This window comes from Bicyclus anynana, chromosome 16 (assembly GCF_947172395.1).
Source record: "Bicyclus anynana chromosome 16, ilBicAnyn1.1, whole genome shotgun sequence".
Taxonomy (NCBI): Eukaryota; Metazoa; Arthropoda; class Insecta; order Lepidoptera; family Nymphalidae; genus Bicyclus; species Bicyclus anynana.
Genome location: NC_069098.1, coordinates 11,053,245 through 11,071,852, shown reverse-complemented (window position 1 = coordinate 11,071,852; position 18,608 = coordinate 11,053,245). Strand labels below are relative to the sequence as shown.

The window sequence follows — 18,608 nt, the reverse complement described above, 5'->3', positions numbered from 1 at the left end:
GCAGATTATAATATCACGAGTGAGATAATAAACCAACGTATTTTACAATTTGACAGTAACATATACTCAGGGACGCTACATCAGTGGAAGTGCAGAGCCCGAAACGACATTCTAAGCAGTCATTTGATTGGATTATGGTCCAGAGACTGATCTTATATAGATAATAAAGGAAAGAGAAAAAAAAGAATATGTATATCAGTGAAGACGTCCCACTGGTACAGTACGTGTACTCACGCTTGGCGTCGCACTTGGCGCAGACGAGGAAGCGCTCGTGCGTGTACTTGCGGTTGGCCTCGAGCCGCAGCTTGCAGGCGCGGCACGTGTCCACCACTTCCTCCTCCTTCACGCTGGCCGAGTTCGACACCTCCGTGTGGCTGCTGCGTTTCGTTTTTGTTATCTTTTTCCGCTGCAACCAAATTGGCGATTGGCCGTAAACTTAGGTAAAATAACTCAATGTGGTGATTTTTTTGGCAACCTTCAATTTAAAAATTAAGATAGAAAACGCATGTCATTTCATAACTATTTTTTTTTAAATTATGTATTGGTTTTTCTCATAGCAATTGCATTGTTAATCACTTGGCTGGAAGGCAACACGAGCGGGGAAGGGGAGCGTTAACTAGTTTTAAAGGGATCCCTTAACCCTACTACTATCGGTCGCAAGTCCGAGATTGACGCTCGTGGTTGACTCCCTGCCATACGATAGTTAAAACTGGTTTCCATCTGATGGTATCAGCGCTATATTTGATCAATGGTTTAATTTTAGGGTAGACCTATAGAAGTAAGTCAAGTGATCGTTTCGGTGATGATTGATGATGTTACTTTGTGTATTTGCCATCCCTGACATATAGCGTTAAACCTAGTCCAGACATACCACGATAACAATGCGCAGTGTACAATAACAGTCCAGCCCGAGATATTTAATATTCTCCGATATACATTGCTTTATGAGTTTTAAATTTCTTTGTTGATAAACATTCAACATTAAGTTTGTCTGTAGTATTTTGAAACGTATGTATACGCTATGTGATAAATTTATCTGGCACGTTTTAGCGGCTCCATATTTTTTTTTCTATCTAGATATAGACATAGAAAGACTATTTATGGTCGGACGAGACTGTTCCATGAGCTTCAGTGACATGTTCAGGGGAAGTACTCACTTTAGCATTCCTATGAGTCTCCGTGTCCGAGTCGTCGGTGGAGGAGCACCGCGAGCCCCACTCCGGCTCCGACTCCGAGCTGTCGTCCGCAGGGGTTGGTGGCGCGGGCGGGGCGGCTAGTGCCGTATTCAGGGGGAAGTACCTGCAAACATTTTAAATAGAGAACTGAGTATAGGGAGAACATTCTGAGTTACATATATGTTGAAATCTTTGACTATTTAGACTATGGACCTGTATCGCACCCTAATTCACTAACAAAAAAGTTTTTTGAGGGGGACGAGGTAGACTCACACAACGAAAATATTTCATCATCATCATCATCATATCAGCCGATGGACGTCCACTGCAGGACATAGGCCTTTTGTAGGGACTTCCAAACATCACGATACTGAGCCAACTGCATCCAGCGAATTCCTGCGACTCGCTTGATGTCGTCAGTCCACCTGGTGGGGGGTCGGCCAACACTGCGCTTACTAGTGCGGGGTCGCCATTCCAGCACTTTGGGACCCCAACGTCCATCGGCTCTTCGCACTATGTGCCCCGCCCATTGCCACTTCAGCTTCGCAACTCGTTGAGCTATGTCGGTGACTCTGGTTCTTCTGCGGATCTCCTCATTTCTGATTCGATCACGCAGAGATACTCCTAACATAGCTCGTTCCATCGCCCGCTGTGTGACTCTGAGCCTTTGACGAAAATATTTAACACCATTAAATATATTGTGTCCATACACCACACTCAACTGTAAAGACTAGCAATACACACAACACTTCGCTTAGACTTTAGACTATCCACAGAATATATACGTAGAATATTCGATTAATTGATCGATTTTTTGCTGTTCCGTCAAACAAATCAATTCATTGTAGAAATTGTTTTTTATTACAAATTTGAGAAACTTAAGGTAGAAATACTTACAAATGAAACATTACTTCATCTTTTACTGAGCTACAAGTTTTTTGGCCGTTTTTATGCCTTTCAACTACACAAACCGGCATTTTTAGGGACCTCTTTACACGACGAAAACGATTACAACAATGAAACATCGATTGATCCTATAGCAACGGTTTTTATAAACGCATTAGATCATTGATTTTTGATCTTTGCCAGAGAGGTAACGGTTAACGAAGCAGGTCCTGTTTTTAATGGTCGAAGGTTGAAATGTATGTATATGTGAAAAGCGACTGCAGGTCGGAGCACATCAGAGACACTCACCGCAGCTCCTCGGGCGTGTAGAGCCGGTAGCTGTGCTGGTACTGGCCCGGCAGCAGCGCGTGCGGGTAGAAGCCCGCGGGCGGCTGCACGCGCACGCGCGGCGGCGCGGCGGCGCGGCGGGCGGCGGCCGGCGGCGCAGCACCGTCAGCGACTGCAGGTCGGCGCACGTCAGAGACACTCACCGCAGCTCCTCGGGCGTGTAGAGCCGGTAGCTGTGCTGGTACTGGCCCGGCAGCAGCGCGTGCGGGTAAAAGCCCGCGGGCGGCTGCACGCGCACGCGCGGCGGCGCGGCGGGCGGCGGCCGGCGGCGCAGCACCGTCAGCGACTGCAGGTCGGCGCACGCGGGCCGCCGCGCCGCGTTCAGCCGCGCGTTCCACTCGCTGGCCGACGCGATCGCCGCGGCCGCCATCTCCTGCGACGCAAACAAACGTAATGGGGATGATGATTAGGTTTAAATATACTGATTTTTATGATACATTCGGGTAAATAGGGTCAGTGTTAACTAATTTATACATAAAAATCAAAGATTGTCAGGATATTTGCAAAATAAATGAGATTATAAAATTTCAAAATCTATTAAAAATCTTTTATCGTACTTAGATGAATATTCGTACAGTTTTAGCTTCATTACATTAAATGTGACATTTTTTTTTATATGTGAACTATAAACATAAACACACAAATAACAAAGATATTAATAATTTTTTGTGTTAAAAGGAAAATAACGAAATTGCCCGTACTTGTGGCACTGCAAGTAATTTTTGATTTCTCATGTTTACACTTACTTGTCTGAGTTTTTCTGGGTCTACCTTCGGTAGTTCTGGTTTTTGTTCAGACTTCTGCTCTTTCACTTCTACAATTTCAGGCTTAACATCCGGTTTAACTTCCTCCACCACCGCTTCAGGTTCAGCCAGCTGCTTCTCCCGCTGATGGCTTCGGTACTCTTCGTATTTGTGTGGATAGTCTGAGAGCATTATGTCCAAGACTTCGCTTGCATCAACTGCAGTTATACCTGATGATGAAAAAAGATTTTAAAGTGGTTTAATTTATTTTTATGTAATACCAAACATCGTACCCGAACGCTAAATCGCTTAGCGTCTTTGCCGGTAGGGCGGTAACTAGCCACAACCGAAGCCTCCTAGCTAAATGCTATAGGATAAAGTACACTCATGCACTAAAAATTTTTTTTACTTTTATAAATGTACTAGCAGACTCCCGCGACTTCGCTCGCGTGGAAATCAATGTAAATTTACAATCACCACTTTAGGGGTTAAATTTTAAAAATTCTTGAATCACATTATATTTCGTATTTTTTTATGATTAACAAATTTTTAAAACTAACTCTATAAATAAAGGACTTTCCATACAAACTTTCAACCTCTATTTTTATTTTAGGGTAAAAAGTACCCTATGTTTTGCTCCAAGGTCCTATTTACCATTATACAAATATTCATCTTAATCGGTTCAGCCGTTTAGCTGTGTAAAAGTAACAGTCGAGCAGACAGACAGACTTACTTTCGCATTTATAATATTAGTATAGATAGTATAGAATTAAACAGAGCATATATACGAGTTTGTGTGTGTAAAGTGTATTGACTATCGACAGATATAGGAAATTAATGGAAATGATATGTACATCTGTGGGCGTGTCAACGTGTATGTATGTGTTACCATTAAATTGTAAAATACGGTTTAAAAAAAATAATAAATAAATATGTGTACTTTCGCAATTATAATATTAGTATAGATAGTATATATTAAAGCAGTACATACCAAGGTCGCAAAGCGCTTCACTGACCAGCCCCTTGCTGAGCACGTAGTCCCGTTCCTCGGCGGATATGGTGCGCCTCTTCATCTCAGGGTATCGTCTCTTAAAGCTCTTCACGCCGAGAAACATCGCCACCTGCTCTTGTATCATCATCACCTGGAAGAGAGACGAATATCTTAGCATTCCATGGATTCACCGTGCAGGTGCCAGATCCATCAAAGTCAAAGTCAAAATTCATTTATTTCAAATGGGCTTAGTTTACAAGCTCTTTCGAAACGTTAGGTAATAATATTAAACTTAAGATAATGGTGATAATAATTATTCGAAAACTTTAAATTAAAGTTACGAGGGTTCCAAACGCGCCTTGGTACGAGAAGAGCCCACAACAAACTCAAACAGGTTTATATAAATAATCGAAAATATCACTCTCTCTTTCTTTGCCATGGGACGAAAGAGAGAGCTTTACTTTCGTTGCCATCGTTATTAGTCGACAATGTCTTTTTCTCTTCACGAGATATCTCGTGACGCGTATCCTAGGCCTTTTGAATACAGTGGCGTTGCTGATTTTGTCCACATACCAAAAAAAATCTTTTCACACATTTTAAATAAAACAAACAGTATGATACTTTCATCCAAAAAAAAGTATTGTATCCGAGTAACTTATAAACACGAATGAAGTCGCAGACAATTGCTAGTAAATAATAATAACTATCGGACGCCCTCGACTTCGTCCGCGTGAAACTCGATGTAAACTTTCAACTAACCTTACCGTACCCCTACCCTACCCCTACCTTTTCCTGAATTTTTTTTGCTATAAACCTCACGGAGCCCGAGACCTTTCCAACGAATGAAAAACAGTGGAAATTGGTTCGTGCGTTCTGGAGTTATAGCTTCAGGAAGGAAAACCTGACTTATTTTTATACAGTAGATTAATAACATACCTCTCCGTCCCCCTTTTCTGGTGGCGGCCATGAGTATTCTTTGACATCAGCCGCCGTCCATACTTTATTACTGCAAAAGAAAATTATAGACATAATATTGATGCAACACCATCTAAATAAAGTATCTAAATTATTTTTGGATAAATAATATATTTATTATACAGGGAGTCAGTATTTTCGAGAATTCAGGCAAAACCTGAATTCACCTGAACTTGTATATGAAGGAGACTCGTGCTCAACAATGAGCTGTATATGGTTGTTAATGAATGATATTTTTACAAATTCATTAACAACCCATATACAGCTCACTGATGTTTTTCCTTCACGTGATGTTTAGTTTCTTCATATACACATAACTAAAAAGTTAAGAGATGCATGCTTCAGACTGGATTCACAAATCCATAAAAACAAATCGTATGTAGAGAAAACAAGAAACATTTATCAATGCAATATAAAATAATATAACATTACTATGAATTTCTATTATAAAATGGTCTCACCTATCAAACAAATCTGCGAACTTGGATTTTCTCATTTTACTACTGTCATTGGTTGAGCTTTTGACGGAACTCTGAGAGTCTTCGTCCAATAAATGTGAGGGCCTAAAAATTAAACAAATCAATAAACAAGTAAATCACTTACCATCAGGTGAGATTGTAGTCAAGGGCTAACTTGTAATGTATAAAAAAAAAGTAAAGGGAACTGCAATAAAAACATTGACAAATGTAAAAATCCTAGCTATACCTTAACTCTTCAATCATCATAAAACTACATACAAATTGTCAGTGGTATCTTTATAAAGAGGTAAAGTTTGGGAGATTGTAATCTCTAGATTTACTAAACCAATTTTGAAAATTCATTAACCAATAGAATGCCCATAATTTGTGAATGTCAAAGACTATATTTTATCACCATATTCAGATATAGGGGAACAAGAACTACAAGGGTAAAACCGCAGGACAAATGATAGTTGGTTAGTAATATATGATACTTACTAGCCATAATGGCTATATATTATTTATCAATATTGTAATGAAATTTATTTCTACAACATATGATACATTTGTAGTGGTATAAATTTTACATTAATAAAAAAATTAACGTATTTTTTATGAGAAATAGTTTAGCCCCTACTGCCTTACTTAGATTCTTTATATTATTCTTTACAAGTTAGCCCTTGATTACAATCTCACCTGATGGTAAGTGATGATGCAATCTAAGATGGAAGCTAACTTGTTAGGAGGAGGATCGAAATTCCTACTGGTCTAATCCACCATCCCGTCCGGTTTCTCTTGGCCGTACGCCTTCGCCGGTAGGGTGGTAACTACCACAGCCAGACTTGGACCGATTAAGAAAACCTCAATCAGGCCAGCCGGGGATCGAACCCAGGACCTCCATCTTGGAAGTCTAAGGCGCATACCACTGGACCATGGGGGCCGACGAAGAGCATTGCCATTTTGGTCTAAAGGTGGTTACTGCTGGTGAAATTGCAGTCACATGAGACTTCTTCCTCAGTAGTAGAAGTAGCAGATAGTAAATTCTTAGCTACTTTACTCTGAGTTGCTTTGTTATAGACAATATGGCATTTCCATTTAATGGACAATGGCATGTCCATTAAATGGAAATGCCATTGACCATATGTCATCTGGTAATTCCTTAAAGTATTATTACTGTCTACCTCATTGGTCCCGTGGTTAGCTGGTTCAGCTACGGACAATGAGGTCCAGGGTTCGAATCCCGGGTCAGGCCAACAAAACAAAATAGGTTATATATAAATATAATATTTTTTACAAGGAAAATCTTAATAGCAGCCTGGAGTTGGGAAGTTGGCGGTGTTAGTACACCCCCATGCCTTGGAGAGCACGTAAAGCCGTCGGTCCTGCGCCTGATCTCTCACCGGTCGTGTCGGTCTGCCGTCCCATCAGATTTCGAGAGAGAGTGCACCTGTGCTTACGCATACACTTGTGCACTATAATATCTCCTGCGTAATTGGTTACGCAGGAGATATTGTGACCGAGAAGTCGGTCGGGAGCATATTATTATTATTACTGTCTAAAACATGATACATACTTTGCTGGTGTAGCATTGTCATCCATCATGCAGGTTTCTTCTTCAAATAGCTGCACTGTGGTGGTAGCTGGACCACAAACTCTCCCGTAGATACCCATTGTTTCCTTAAAACACAATATTCATATTTTCAATACATTTTGTTTATGTATGTATGATGTACTATGTATGATTTTAAACTTATTTCGTGGTTGTTCATTATGAATGTTATTTAAACGGGTACATACCACGATAAAACGACGAGATTTTTATTGTCGATATTTCGACCCAGTTGCATGGATCGTGGTCACGACGGGACTGAAGTTGCGAGATGAGAAGTGAAGTCAGCTGTTAGGGGCAGAATCGATCTACCCTCTTTCTTGTTCTTTTTCTTTTTTGAACGACCTCGCGTTTTTGGCTGTTTAGGCAAACCACACATCGCTTTTGTTATTATGCGTATCGCGGCGCCTTCTTGGTTTGCACAATTCTACCACCGGGTTCCACTCGCTGGCTAGTTTGAAACCATCTTCTCGATTGAAATTTTTGTATTTTCGAATTTCAATGGCTTCTCGAACTACTCGGGGTATATAGTGGCGGTCCGTGGACCACGATCCACGCAACTGGGTCGAAATATCGACAATAAAAATCTCGTCGTTTTATCGTGGTATGTACTATGTATGACCTGACTGTTCTCAGCTAATGTTGGATGAGATTAAGATGGTATTACATTAATTTTTGACTTCCATATCCCTACGCATACAGTATTTTACCACTACTCTACCCCCACCCTACACCTTGACTCATTAAATGTTTGTATGGGAAATAGAAAAGGGTTGTTTTTATGGTTTTCCGTGCAATAAATCTAATATTACTCATTTTTTAAACCCTCTCTATACATCTAAGAATATTTCAAGACCAAGATATAATTTCATTACAGCCACTTTCAGCTATTTTCGAGTTTTACCGAGACTAACGAACAGCAATTCATTTTTATATATATGGATAGAAGATATGGTTTGTTTTTCTATCACTAACAGTAAAAATACTTTGTTGCAATAAATTTGTAGGTAAAGGCAGCCTTATAAGCAATATCTAACAGGCAACCCCCTGATGGCCTAACAGATTTCTACAGGACATCATAACAGAACACTAAATTGTTTTCCTGTATTCTTTGTCCATTGCTATCTATGGTTTTTCTATTGTTTTTGTTTTTAAGATGTGGCATTGAACAATATATACACCTCTAAAATTTGACCCATCTACCATTTAGAAGGCAAAAGGTTCGCCGGATCAGCTAGTATTATTAAAATAGTGTATCACCTCACCTTCATGTACATAGCGCCCCTGCCTCCCCCGCGTCCGCGTCCTCTCCCCCGACCGCCGCGACCGGGTCGCCCCCGTCCCCCGCGACTCCCGCGCCCGCCGCGACTACCTCGCCCTCGCAACTCGCTCACAACTACGGGAGACTTCAGAAACGGATCCTCCATTTTCGGAAGCGGTGTTTGTTCCACCACTACCTTTATATCTTGAGCAGCGAATATTTGCAAATCCGACGACGAACTTCGTCTCCTACTAGACAACGGTGTAGAGCAGACGGACGGCATTTTATCTAACGCCTCTGTCATTCGAGGCAGTTTTATGCGTGAACTGGTGGGGTCTATCTCCTCCTCAGATCTCTCAGGTTTCGACTCCACAAAGAACTTGTTCGCCGTCTCCTCAACGGGCTCTGGTGCTGGGGATGGGTTGGGCTCGGTCTCTATCCGCCGACCCCTGCCGCGGCCCCGGCCTCGCGGTTTCACGAGTATTACTGGACGGTCCCTGTAAACAGATGAATGTGTTTGTAGGGGGTAGGGTATTACAAAAGCACAGACAATCAAACCTCCTGGCAGCATGCAAAACCGTAATTTGCATGCTTTTCTGAGTTCAAACTAACAGTAAACAGTCCTCAAATTATGCACACTCAATACCTCACAGCTTTTTTTTTTCAGAAGCGAAATTGCGTACAATATTATTCAGTACTTACAAATACTATAGTATTATAATATTTATAATGCAAAAGTCATGTTTTGTATGATTACTATATTGTTTGCTTCAACTACTCAGATGATAATCATGAAATTTTTCATTCTTTGGAAAAGGTATTGGGTATTTTATCCAGATGAATAAGTTTATAAATCTTTCTTTAAGGCAGATCTAATTTATATTAAGACTGGCAAAAGTTACTAAATGAAATCAAATATATACCTTGACAATCGAAGTGATCGCTGTGGTCGCTCCTCTAGTGCCGGAACTGGTAATGTCACAACTGGCTTTGCACCCTCAGACAGCGGAACTTTTCGAGGCCGACCACGCTTTTTTGGCTGAGGTGTTGTGTCTATCAATTTTGGAATATCAGCATGGATAAAATCATTTGGGGGTTTGAAAGTGTCAACTTGCAAAGGGTCCTGAGCATTTTCTTCAGATCCAATAGTGTAATCACGAGATTCAGAATTTTCATTAAAAATCATTTGGACCTCAGGTGATTTATCAATGATTATTACTTCTGAACTATCTGTTGAAGCACTAGATTTCATGTCTGGACTTGAGCTTTGACTATTATCTGTATGATTCAGGTCATTGAATGGCAAAGCTTGCAATTTTTTCGCTTGAAGATTAGACAAAATATTGTGCAACTTGGAACTTCCATTTTTTGCACAATTTTCATTATTCAAAATTGAATGGTGTTTGCTGCCTTGTTTTATATCTGCAGATTTAGAGGGTGGTGAAATTGGAGAGGTTTTAGTGACTATTGGCGTAATTGTAAGAGATTTATTAGACAGCAATTGCCCAAGTTTCAATCTTTTTGTTTCAAGTACCGACAACTCACTTTCTGACTTCATTTTTGGAGGACTTGACTCAGTAGACGGTCTTTTATTAACAATATTTCGCCTTAACAAAGGCGTTTTTTCTGGAGATTGTAGAATTCTAGAACTCCTTAATCTTTTGCCCATAGGCATTGGAGTGTCTACATGAGTCTTTTTCCTGCTATTCAATATGGTTTTCTTGTGTTGAATGTCATTGTCTAATATACTATCCTTTTCAGTTGAAACTGATTGTTCCGGTTTTTTGGGTTCCTCAGTTAAAATTTTAGCTGATGCACCTTGCTCTGTTTTGTTGATTTTTAGAATTATTCTGGGCGAATCTTGATCTGAGCTATGTTGTGAAACTTTGTCAGATATATTAATTAATAGGGGCTTTGTTAGGTTTTCATTAGCTTCGTTACATAACTCTTGCATGGAGCGAACTTTTATTGATCCAATACTGAAATCATTTGCTTGACATTCATTTTCAGATATTATTTCTTGTTTATTTTTTTCTTTAAGTAAATCATTTTTAGTGTTAACATTTTTGGGTGATTTTGGAGAAGAAATCGCATGAACAGTTGTAGGTTTATTAATATTACTTTGATTGAATATGTCTTCCTCTTGACCTTTTTCTTTTCTTGTCTCTAACAACTTTTTTAATAACATACAATTTTGCCTCATTGGCAATGTTTTACTTCTTGTAGGTCTTTCAGTTATAGATTTGGAAGTTTCTTTTGATATTGTATCCAACTGGGAATTAGGTATTTCAACATTACTTGTACTTTTCCGACTTTCTTCATTTCCTGATGTTCTTTTAAACTGCTTTAATGATGATTGTGATGATATATCAGTCATTGTGGATTTAGTTTCATATGAAATGTCTGTATTACAAGATTCAGATTCTTTCTTTTGTAGTGTTTCTTCCTCTTTTCTAACAGGTGAATTTTCTTCATTTGCTTTTACTTGTGACACACAATTTTGTTTTACTTCTTCTGGTTCTAGCTTTTCAGTAGATTTGGAATCTTTGAGTTCCAGTTGATTTATTTTCTCTAAACTTGTTTTGCAATTTAAATCTGATAAATTTTTCTTCTCAGAAACTTCAGTGTTTGAAGGCTTAACTATAGGTTTAATATTGATTTTAGAGACAATAGGAATTGATTCAACACTGATATTGTTACAATGTTCATGGTCAGATTTTTTATCAATGCTGTATTGGTTGTCATTAACATATGAATCAACAGTTTTCCTATTGATTTTCATAACTAAAGGTGGATTTTTCGTTATAGTTTCTTCAACGTCATCTGAAGATTCTTTTTGTTTTATTTCTTCAGGTTTCATTACAGGTTTAATATTTAATTTTGTTATTGTTGGTATACCACTAGAACCTTTAGACTGCTCCTTTTTTGGTGACATTGGAGCTGTACCTTCTTCAGGTTTTACTAATGGCTTAATATTTAATTTTGTAATAACTGGAATATGTTCCTCATTTTTACTACTTGGTCCTGATTCCATAGTATCATTTGGTTTACATATAGGTTTAATATTGATTTTTGTAACAAATGGTATGTCAGTGTTGTCATCACTTGAATTGCCTGTTTCGGAGGATTGGTTTTCATTATCTTTTAAAGTTTCTTCATCTAGCGGCTTAATTATAGGCTTAATATTAAGTTTAGTAATAACAGGTATATTAGTTCCATCTATATCAGCTTTTGATTCATCACAGTCTTTTTCTTCTGAAGAATTAGTTTCAGGGTTTTTTAAGGGTTTAATATTTAATTTCGTAATCTTAGGTACATCATCTTTATTATAATCTACTTCACTATCTTTAGACTTCACTATGGGTTTAATATTTAATTTTGAAACTACAGGAACTTTATCTTCTAAGCCTTCAGATAATTCAGTACTGTCTGAAGGTTTCATTAAAGGCTTAATATTTAATTTTGTAATTACTGGAATATTCTCTGAATTTTCATATGGTGCTGCTTTTTTACTTTTAATTGTAGTTTCAGGTTCAGATTTACTAACCATTTTAGATGATTTATTACTCACAGTGTCTAAAACTTTTGAAGCTGTGTGTACTAAATTTCTTACTGTAGGACTTGCACTTAATGTATCAGTTGATATTTTTAATTTTGGTATTTCTTGTAAATTAACATGTTCATCAGCACTTTCCTTAACCATATGATCCGGAATTTTTATGGGTTTTATAGTTAGTTTTGGACTAAGAGGTTGACTTTCACATTTTGTTACTGTTTTTATTGTCAATTTAGGTACTTTATCAGTCTGAATGTCTTCTGACTGACTGATGAAAACTTTTAATTTTGATGGAGATAGTTGTTCTTCATTTTCACTATTTTGAATAGCTTTTATGGTTAGTTTAGGTATGTTTTTCTCAGTGTAAAATTGACCCTCAGATTCTGTTCCTGGCTTACCTAGTTTTATAGTTACCTTAGGAACTATATCTGAAGAGCCCTGGTCTGAGGCAGATGCTTGATCTGATGTACTAGTACTCTCATCATTCTCTGAGTATTCTGATTCAGATATCTCACTGCTACTAGATTTCCGATGAATCTCATTTATTTTCTCTGGTTGTTTTGTAATAGGCTTAATGTTTAATTTTGTAACATGAGGTATTTGCTCCTTGACAGTCTCCACAGACCGAAACTCTTCAACTGGTGGAGGTTTAATAGGTTTTATTGTTAATTTTGGTATTGGAGATTTTATTTCCTCACTTTGTTTACTACTCAATTTAATTGTTAATTTAGGGACTTGTTTCTGTGATTCAGACTCTTCTGTAATATTACTACTACTTCCACTATTTGGTTCTTCAGTGTCCATAGATTCCTGTTTATTTGCTGTAGAAAGGTTAAGTTTAAGTGGAGGCAGTTTCTTTTGGATATCTACCACAACTTTTTCTAGTGAATCAATTTTAGGACTTACACATTCATCATTTGCTTTGACATTACTAACAGATATTTCTTGTACAGTTTCAAGCACTTTTTCTTCTGCAGGATCTGGTAAACTGTTTGACAATGTTTCTGACACTGAATCACTTTGAATAGCTAATGTTGGAATATCTTGTGTATGTGATGTGATATCACTTTGTGGGATATTTGATATTTTTTCTGTGGCTGTCTCTGTAAACTGTTCCGAAGATACTGTTGCAGGTGTCTGAATTTCAGATGTTGATTGGCACAGTTCACTCTCTGTTGATTTATGTTGCGCATCAATTGTTCTATTTTCAGATTGTGTATTGCTTTTCTGAGGCAAAGCTTTTGGTCTTATAAGTTTTATTTTTCTAGTTGGACTGCTTGATGTTTCTGCTTTGCAGATACTAACTTCACTAACTTTCTTACTATCATCTGGCTTAACATAACTTTGTATAGGGGGCACAGCGTCTGATGAACTAGATACATCTTTGACAACACTGTCACTGGCCTGTTCAGACTTACATACATTATTGCTGGAATCTACTGTAGAGGAGACAGTAGAATCAGGTCGAATAGGTCTAGGACGTATTAACGGACGCCTCAATGGTGATTTCGTTACATTCTCCACCAAGGCGACTCTACTCTGTGTACTTATACTATTGTCACTTGATGTGGATTCAGCACTTTCTACAGTAACATTGTCCCGGTAATCACTAGATGTAGCACATTTTAAAGTCCTTTTAGGTTCACTTTCAGTTTGTAAATTAGTCCGCACAGCCTCCTCTTCACTGGCAGAAGGTACAGGTACTAGTGAACTATTGCTTGGATCATCAGAACATGATACTGTAATTTTTTCAGCATCCATTGATACTATATGATCATTGCTACTTAGCACAGGAAGATTTTGTTGTGGTATTGAAACACTATCTACTTTTATCTCATCAGAAGCTTCATTTTGTGATGACTGCACTTCAGGTAATGAATCAGTTTTAGATGTCTGTGCACATAATGCAGTTTCTGATGTTTGTACTGTAGAACATACTTCATTTTGAGGTGACTGCTCTGTCGAACAAACTTCTTCAGTATTTCTCTCACAATGTGGCATTTCTTCTATAGCACTGACTTTGCTTTGTGACATCTGCACTACTGTACATTCATGATTTTGAGTTGTTTGCTTAGATGCACAAGTTTCACTTTCTGTTATACTTGCTTCATTTCCTACTTCAATGCATGAAGTTTGCACATTTTGACTTTCCTCACTGCATGCTTGTGCTGTTGCACAAATTTCACTTTGTGATATCTGCCCTACTTCACTCGTTTTACTTTGGGAGGTATGCACTTCCGGAGTTTCTGTACTATGAGACATCTGTACATTATCACAAACTTTACTTTCAGTTATTTGTGTTTGAGGACTGTCCTCAGTGTGTGACGTGTGTGCAATCGCACAAACTTTACTTTCAGATTTCTGCACTTCAGCAATTTCCACACTATGAGATGTCTGTGCCTGAATACATTGTTCACTTTCAGATGATTGAACTGTATCTAAAAAATTATGACTTTCCTGTTCCTCTATACAAGATTCAGTTTTATGCACTTCCTCACTCAGCGAGGTCTGTATTTCTGGACTATTCTCACTTTGTGATGATTGTACTATCTCACAAATAGTATTTACTGCTATCTCATCAGTTCTACATACGTCATTCTGAAATGTTTGTTCTACTGGACAAACATTACTTTTAGATGAATTCTCTTCCTCCCTATCTTGACTATGAGATGATTGTGCCGTTGTGCATACCTCACTTTCTTCAGTTTGTGATCTACTTGAATCAGTCTGTGATGTCTGCGCTTCAACATTAACTTCACTTACAGAAATTTGAGCTTCTGTATTTTCTTCACTATGGATTGATTGTTCTGTTGTGCAAACTTCGGAAGTCTGCATTACTTCGCAGTGTGAGACTTGTGCTTTTGCACAGATTTCACTTTGAGATATTTGCTCCATTTCACATTTGTCATCATCTGCACTTATTACATTGTGTGATATCTGCTCTATTACACTATCGTCACTGTTTTTAGTAGACACTTCTACACTTCCTAAGACCTGTGCTGCCTGTGATGTAGCACATATTTCACTTTCTGAAGTCTGCACTACAGATGTTATTTCACAGGGTTGCACAGTTATGCTTAATTTACTTTCAGGTATCTGTCTCGTCACACCTTCACTTTCTGAGGACTGTGGTATAACACATAATTCACTTTGCGAAACCTGTGATATTGCACATGTTTCACTTTGAGATAACACTTTGTCACTATGAGGTGTTTGCGAGTCCATCAAAACATCACTTTGAGGTACATTCAAATCAACAGAGACATTGGTTTGAAGACTATTTGAATCTGTCAAAATATCACTTTGAGATGTTTGTAAATGAATCTCATCACTTGGTAAGGTCTGTACACTGAGTGAACTGGAGTCAACACATTGATTTTCTTCACTTTTGGCACTTGTGGCAGAAGCTAAATTTGGAGATTGTACAGAAGTGTCATCGCGTCGAGCACAACGCGTTTCGACATGGGAATCTCCGCCACCAGCGAACCTGCTGTCCGAGTCGCTCGCCGCGGCGCGCGGCAGTCGCTTGGGTGCTCCGGGCCCGTCCACGATCTCGTCTATCATGTCCAAGATCGCCTCCGTGCTCGTGTTGACGTCGTGAGTCGACGGCGACGGAACGCTGTCGCCGTCGAAGTTGTCGTCGGACATCGCGGGGGTTTGGCAAGACGTTCTCGGCTCGAACGGGTCTTGTTGTAAACTACCAGTTGCATTGATGTCCTCAATCCGCCCGACGTCCTTTTCCCGCGCCGATACGCGGCGGGAAGCGTTCGTCGCGGCGCCCGCATCGTCTTCAGTGCTCTCCATTATCTACTGTTTTGCGACACAGACATATCTGAAATATAAAACGCTCGCTGGATGATATTTACGTTTCGAACGGGTAACCTGTCGACGTGCGAGCTTGACAAACCACAGGCACCATTCTAATTCACCATAACGCTAAGAAAATTTGTTCACGGATCCATGGTGCAAATTATTGTAACTACACATGCACTTTATTCTCATATTCACGAAGTTTACGTGTCGTTGGAATACGCACAGGGTCTTGAAAACGATTCATTTAACAGCGTAAACCGGCAAACAAAAAGCTTGTATACGCCATTTTTAAAACCAAAGACATGGCAGGTTTAGATGTATGAGCCAATAAAAAATATTTTATACGGACAATTCGGCCATTGTCGTGTTGGTAAACTCTGCAAGATGCCCATAGATCGCTCCACTTGAGCTTTTAGCTTGTAAAAGAGTAATAAATATGCGTTTCGACATGTGGTAAAACGAGTAGGACAATAGTTGAGAGTAGCCAAATTTATTGTACATGGCAACAATTAACAATAGACATTTAATGAACTTCAGTAAAATGTCAGAAAGTCATATTGGTACCCAACCAAGTATTAATATATCGTCTTTACAACGTACATAGAAAATTATAATTATGTTATTAAAATCAAAATTATTCATACATATTTTTTACGCTAATTTGGTTGTCCTACCAAACAATTTTGTAAAAGAATCTTCATTCCTAATTAACTTTTCACAGAGAATAGGATTCATAAATATCCATGGGTGAATAAAGAACCGCTTTGTTCCGATTTCCGAGTGTACTTGTAACTTGTACTCCTGAGTAAATATGTTCCTTGACTTGTACTATTCGTTTTGTCAAAGTATTCATTATTTTCTTTTGTAATGGCTTTTTGTCTATTTACTTTTTCGTCTACACCATATTTAACAAATGTGCCACAGCATGGCAAGCTAATCCAAAGACTAAATAACATAGATACCATAGATAAAAGTATTACTGTCAAAGTTAAAATACCATTTGTTCTAAAACTGGAGTCCTTTTCATGTTTTTATGAAAGAAGTCCCGCGGCTTAAACCTGAACTGTATTTGAAAGCGCTCTATTGACAATAACATTAAGACAATAAGACAAATGACATTACAACCGCCATTAACAAATGACAATGACAGAAGACATCAAGACATACCATTATGACCATAAGTATTTTTTAAAAGAGAGAGGACTTTTACAGTTTTCATTTTGTATTATATTTTCACAGAGTTAAAAGGTATTTACCTTAGATACGTATTTACCTTAAATACTATATTACTATCATTAGTACCTTAGATACGTAGATAATCAAAGATTAGTACAAACATCTGACATTATAGAGGTATCAATCATTATTGATAGTTTTATCAGATTATTAAAATCATAGTAGACATTCGCATAATTACCTGACGAATAACATTAAATATAATTTATTTAAATGTGAATGACTTGAATTTATTTAAATTTAACAAATGTAAATTACTGACGACATCAAGCGAGTCGCAGGGATTCGCTGGATGCAATCGGCTAAGGTTCGTAATGTTTGGAAGTCCCTAAAAAAGCCCTCCTGCAGTGGACGTCCATCGGCTGATAAGATGAAATCATGAAATCAGCATCTCAGTACCCGTGATGCTTACTTCGGGGGTAGATAGAGTTAGTAAGTATTTTCCAAATATATTTTTTAATTTATTTAAGTATGTTAGATAAGAATTTTTCTGGCGACCGACGAATGGCGATATATACATTCTAGGCTAGATTATGAAATTATGCCTCAGGATGGTGTCGGGCAGCAGCGACACTGGCGCGAGTAATCTAGCTTTGTGCTGACCAACCCGCATGCCCAGCGTGGTCAGTACTGGGCAAAACTTTGACAAAAACACAACACAGACCCTAGTCCCCGGCAGCACCGCTATTCCTAGCTTTGGCAGCGGTTACAGTATCGGCGGGTGTTAAGAATCTCCGGCAGAGATTCCGCTGCCAAACAGCGTCACAACACAAGCAACACAGCGTCTTCGCCGGCGAAGACGCTGTGTTGCTTGTGATTGTGTTGCCCGGGAAGCATTGTCGATCGTCATGTCATCGTCTGGATCGTAAAGGACGTTTTTGGGACGCCTCTGCTTAAAGTTAGCATTAAGGTTGGGAGTGTAGTTGCAGGCCTCAACCACTAGTTGGTTGGGATGGATGGCAGCTCTGTCGAAATAGTTTCGAGACAGCTGCCTCATGTAACTAGCTATTGAAGGTAAATCTAAGTCTCTATGGAGGTCGTTATTGCGTACAAATCACGGTGTGCCCGTGATTTGTCGCAGAAACCGGTTTTGCAATGTTTGGAGCGGCTTAAGGGTCGTTTTGGGACGGTTAGCTTTGAACGGAGGGACAATTTGCTTTTTTTGTTAATCATCGCGTAAAGGCGGTACATTACGTATGCATATGTAGCCTTTTTCTGCGCTTTATTGATGTGCACGGAGAAGCTCATGCGGTTGTCAAAGGTTGTAAGGGGATGGGAGCTCCGTAAAGGAAGACTTCTTTGAGTCCGGGTTTGTTTCGGGAGACCGGTTTGCCAGTGAAAAGCACGACTGCGCTTTTCTCTGGGTTGACTTTTATCCGCCAGAGGCGGAACCATTGTTGTTTTTCTCAATTGGTTTTTTCAGCTATAAAACAATTTTTTCAGCTATAAAACAATACAAACATTATTTTTATAACATAATGGATACTATACTAAAAATACCATAGCTAGTTACTAGATGGCGCTATCAGGCGTTCCGAAAAGCGTTAGAGTTGTCTAT

General features: G+C 38.8%; 1 protein-coding gene across 1 annotated transcript in view; it reads right to left on the bottom strand.

Annotated features, from left to right (window-relative positions):
- Window positions 1–16,288, bottom strand: part of LOC112054209 (microtubule-associated protein futsch) — a 34,373-nt gene extending 18,085 nt beyond the window's left edge. Inside the window, exons 1-10 of the mRNA XM_052886139.1 lie at window positions 9,369–16,288; window positions 8,450–8,942; window positions 7,149–7,252; window positions 5,579–5,680; window positions 5,079–5,148; window positions 4,143–4,293; window positions 3,155–3,381; window positions 2,552–2,781; window positions 1,158–1,299; window positions 235–406 (exon numbers count right to left, since the gene is read on the bottom strand). Of these exons, the coding sequence (XP_052742099.1) occupies window positions 235–406; window positions 1,158–1,299; window positions 2,552–2,781; window positions 3,155–3,381; window positions 4,143–4,293; window positions 5,079–5,148; window positions 5,579–5,680; window positions 7,149–7,252; window positions 8,450–8,942; window positions 9,369–15,805 (8,128 nt within the window). The 5' untranslated portion in view covers window positions 15,806–16,288. The remainder of the gene's footprint in view (window positions 1–234; window positions 407–1,157; window positions 1,300–2,551; window positions 2,782–3,154; window positions 3,382–4,142; window positions 4,294–5,078; window positions 5,149–5,578; window positions 5,681–7,148; window positions 7,253–8,449; window positions 8,943–9,368) is intronic.
- Window positions 16,289–18,608: the final 2,320 nt, after the last annotated feature.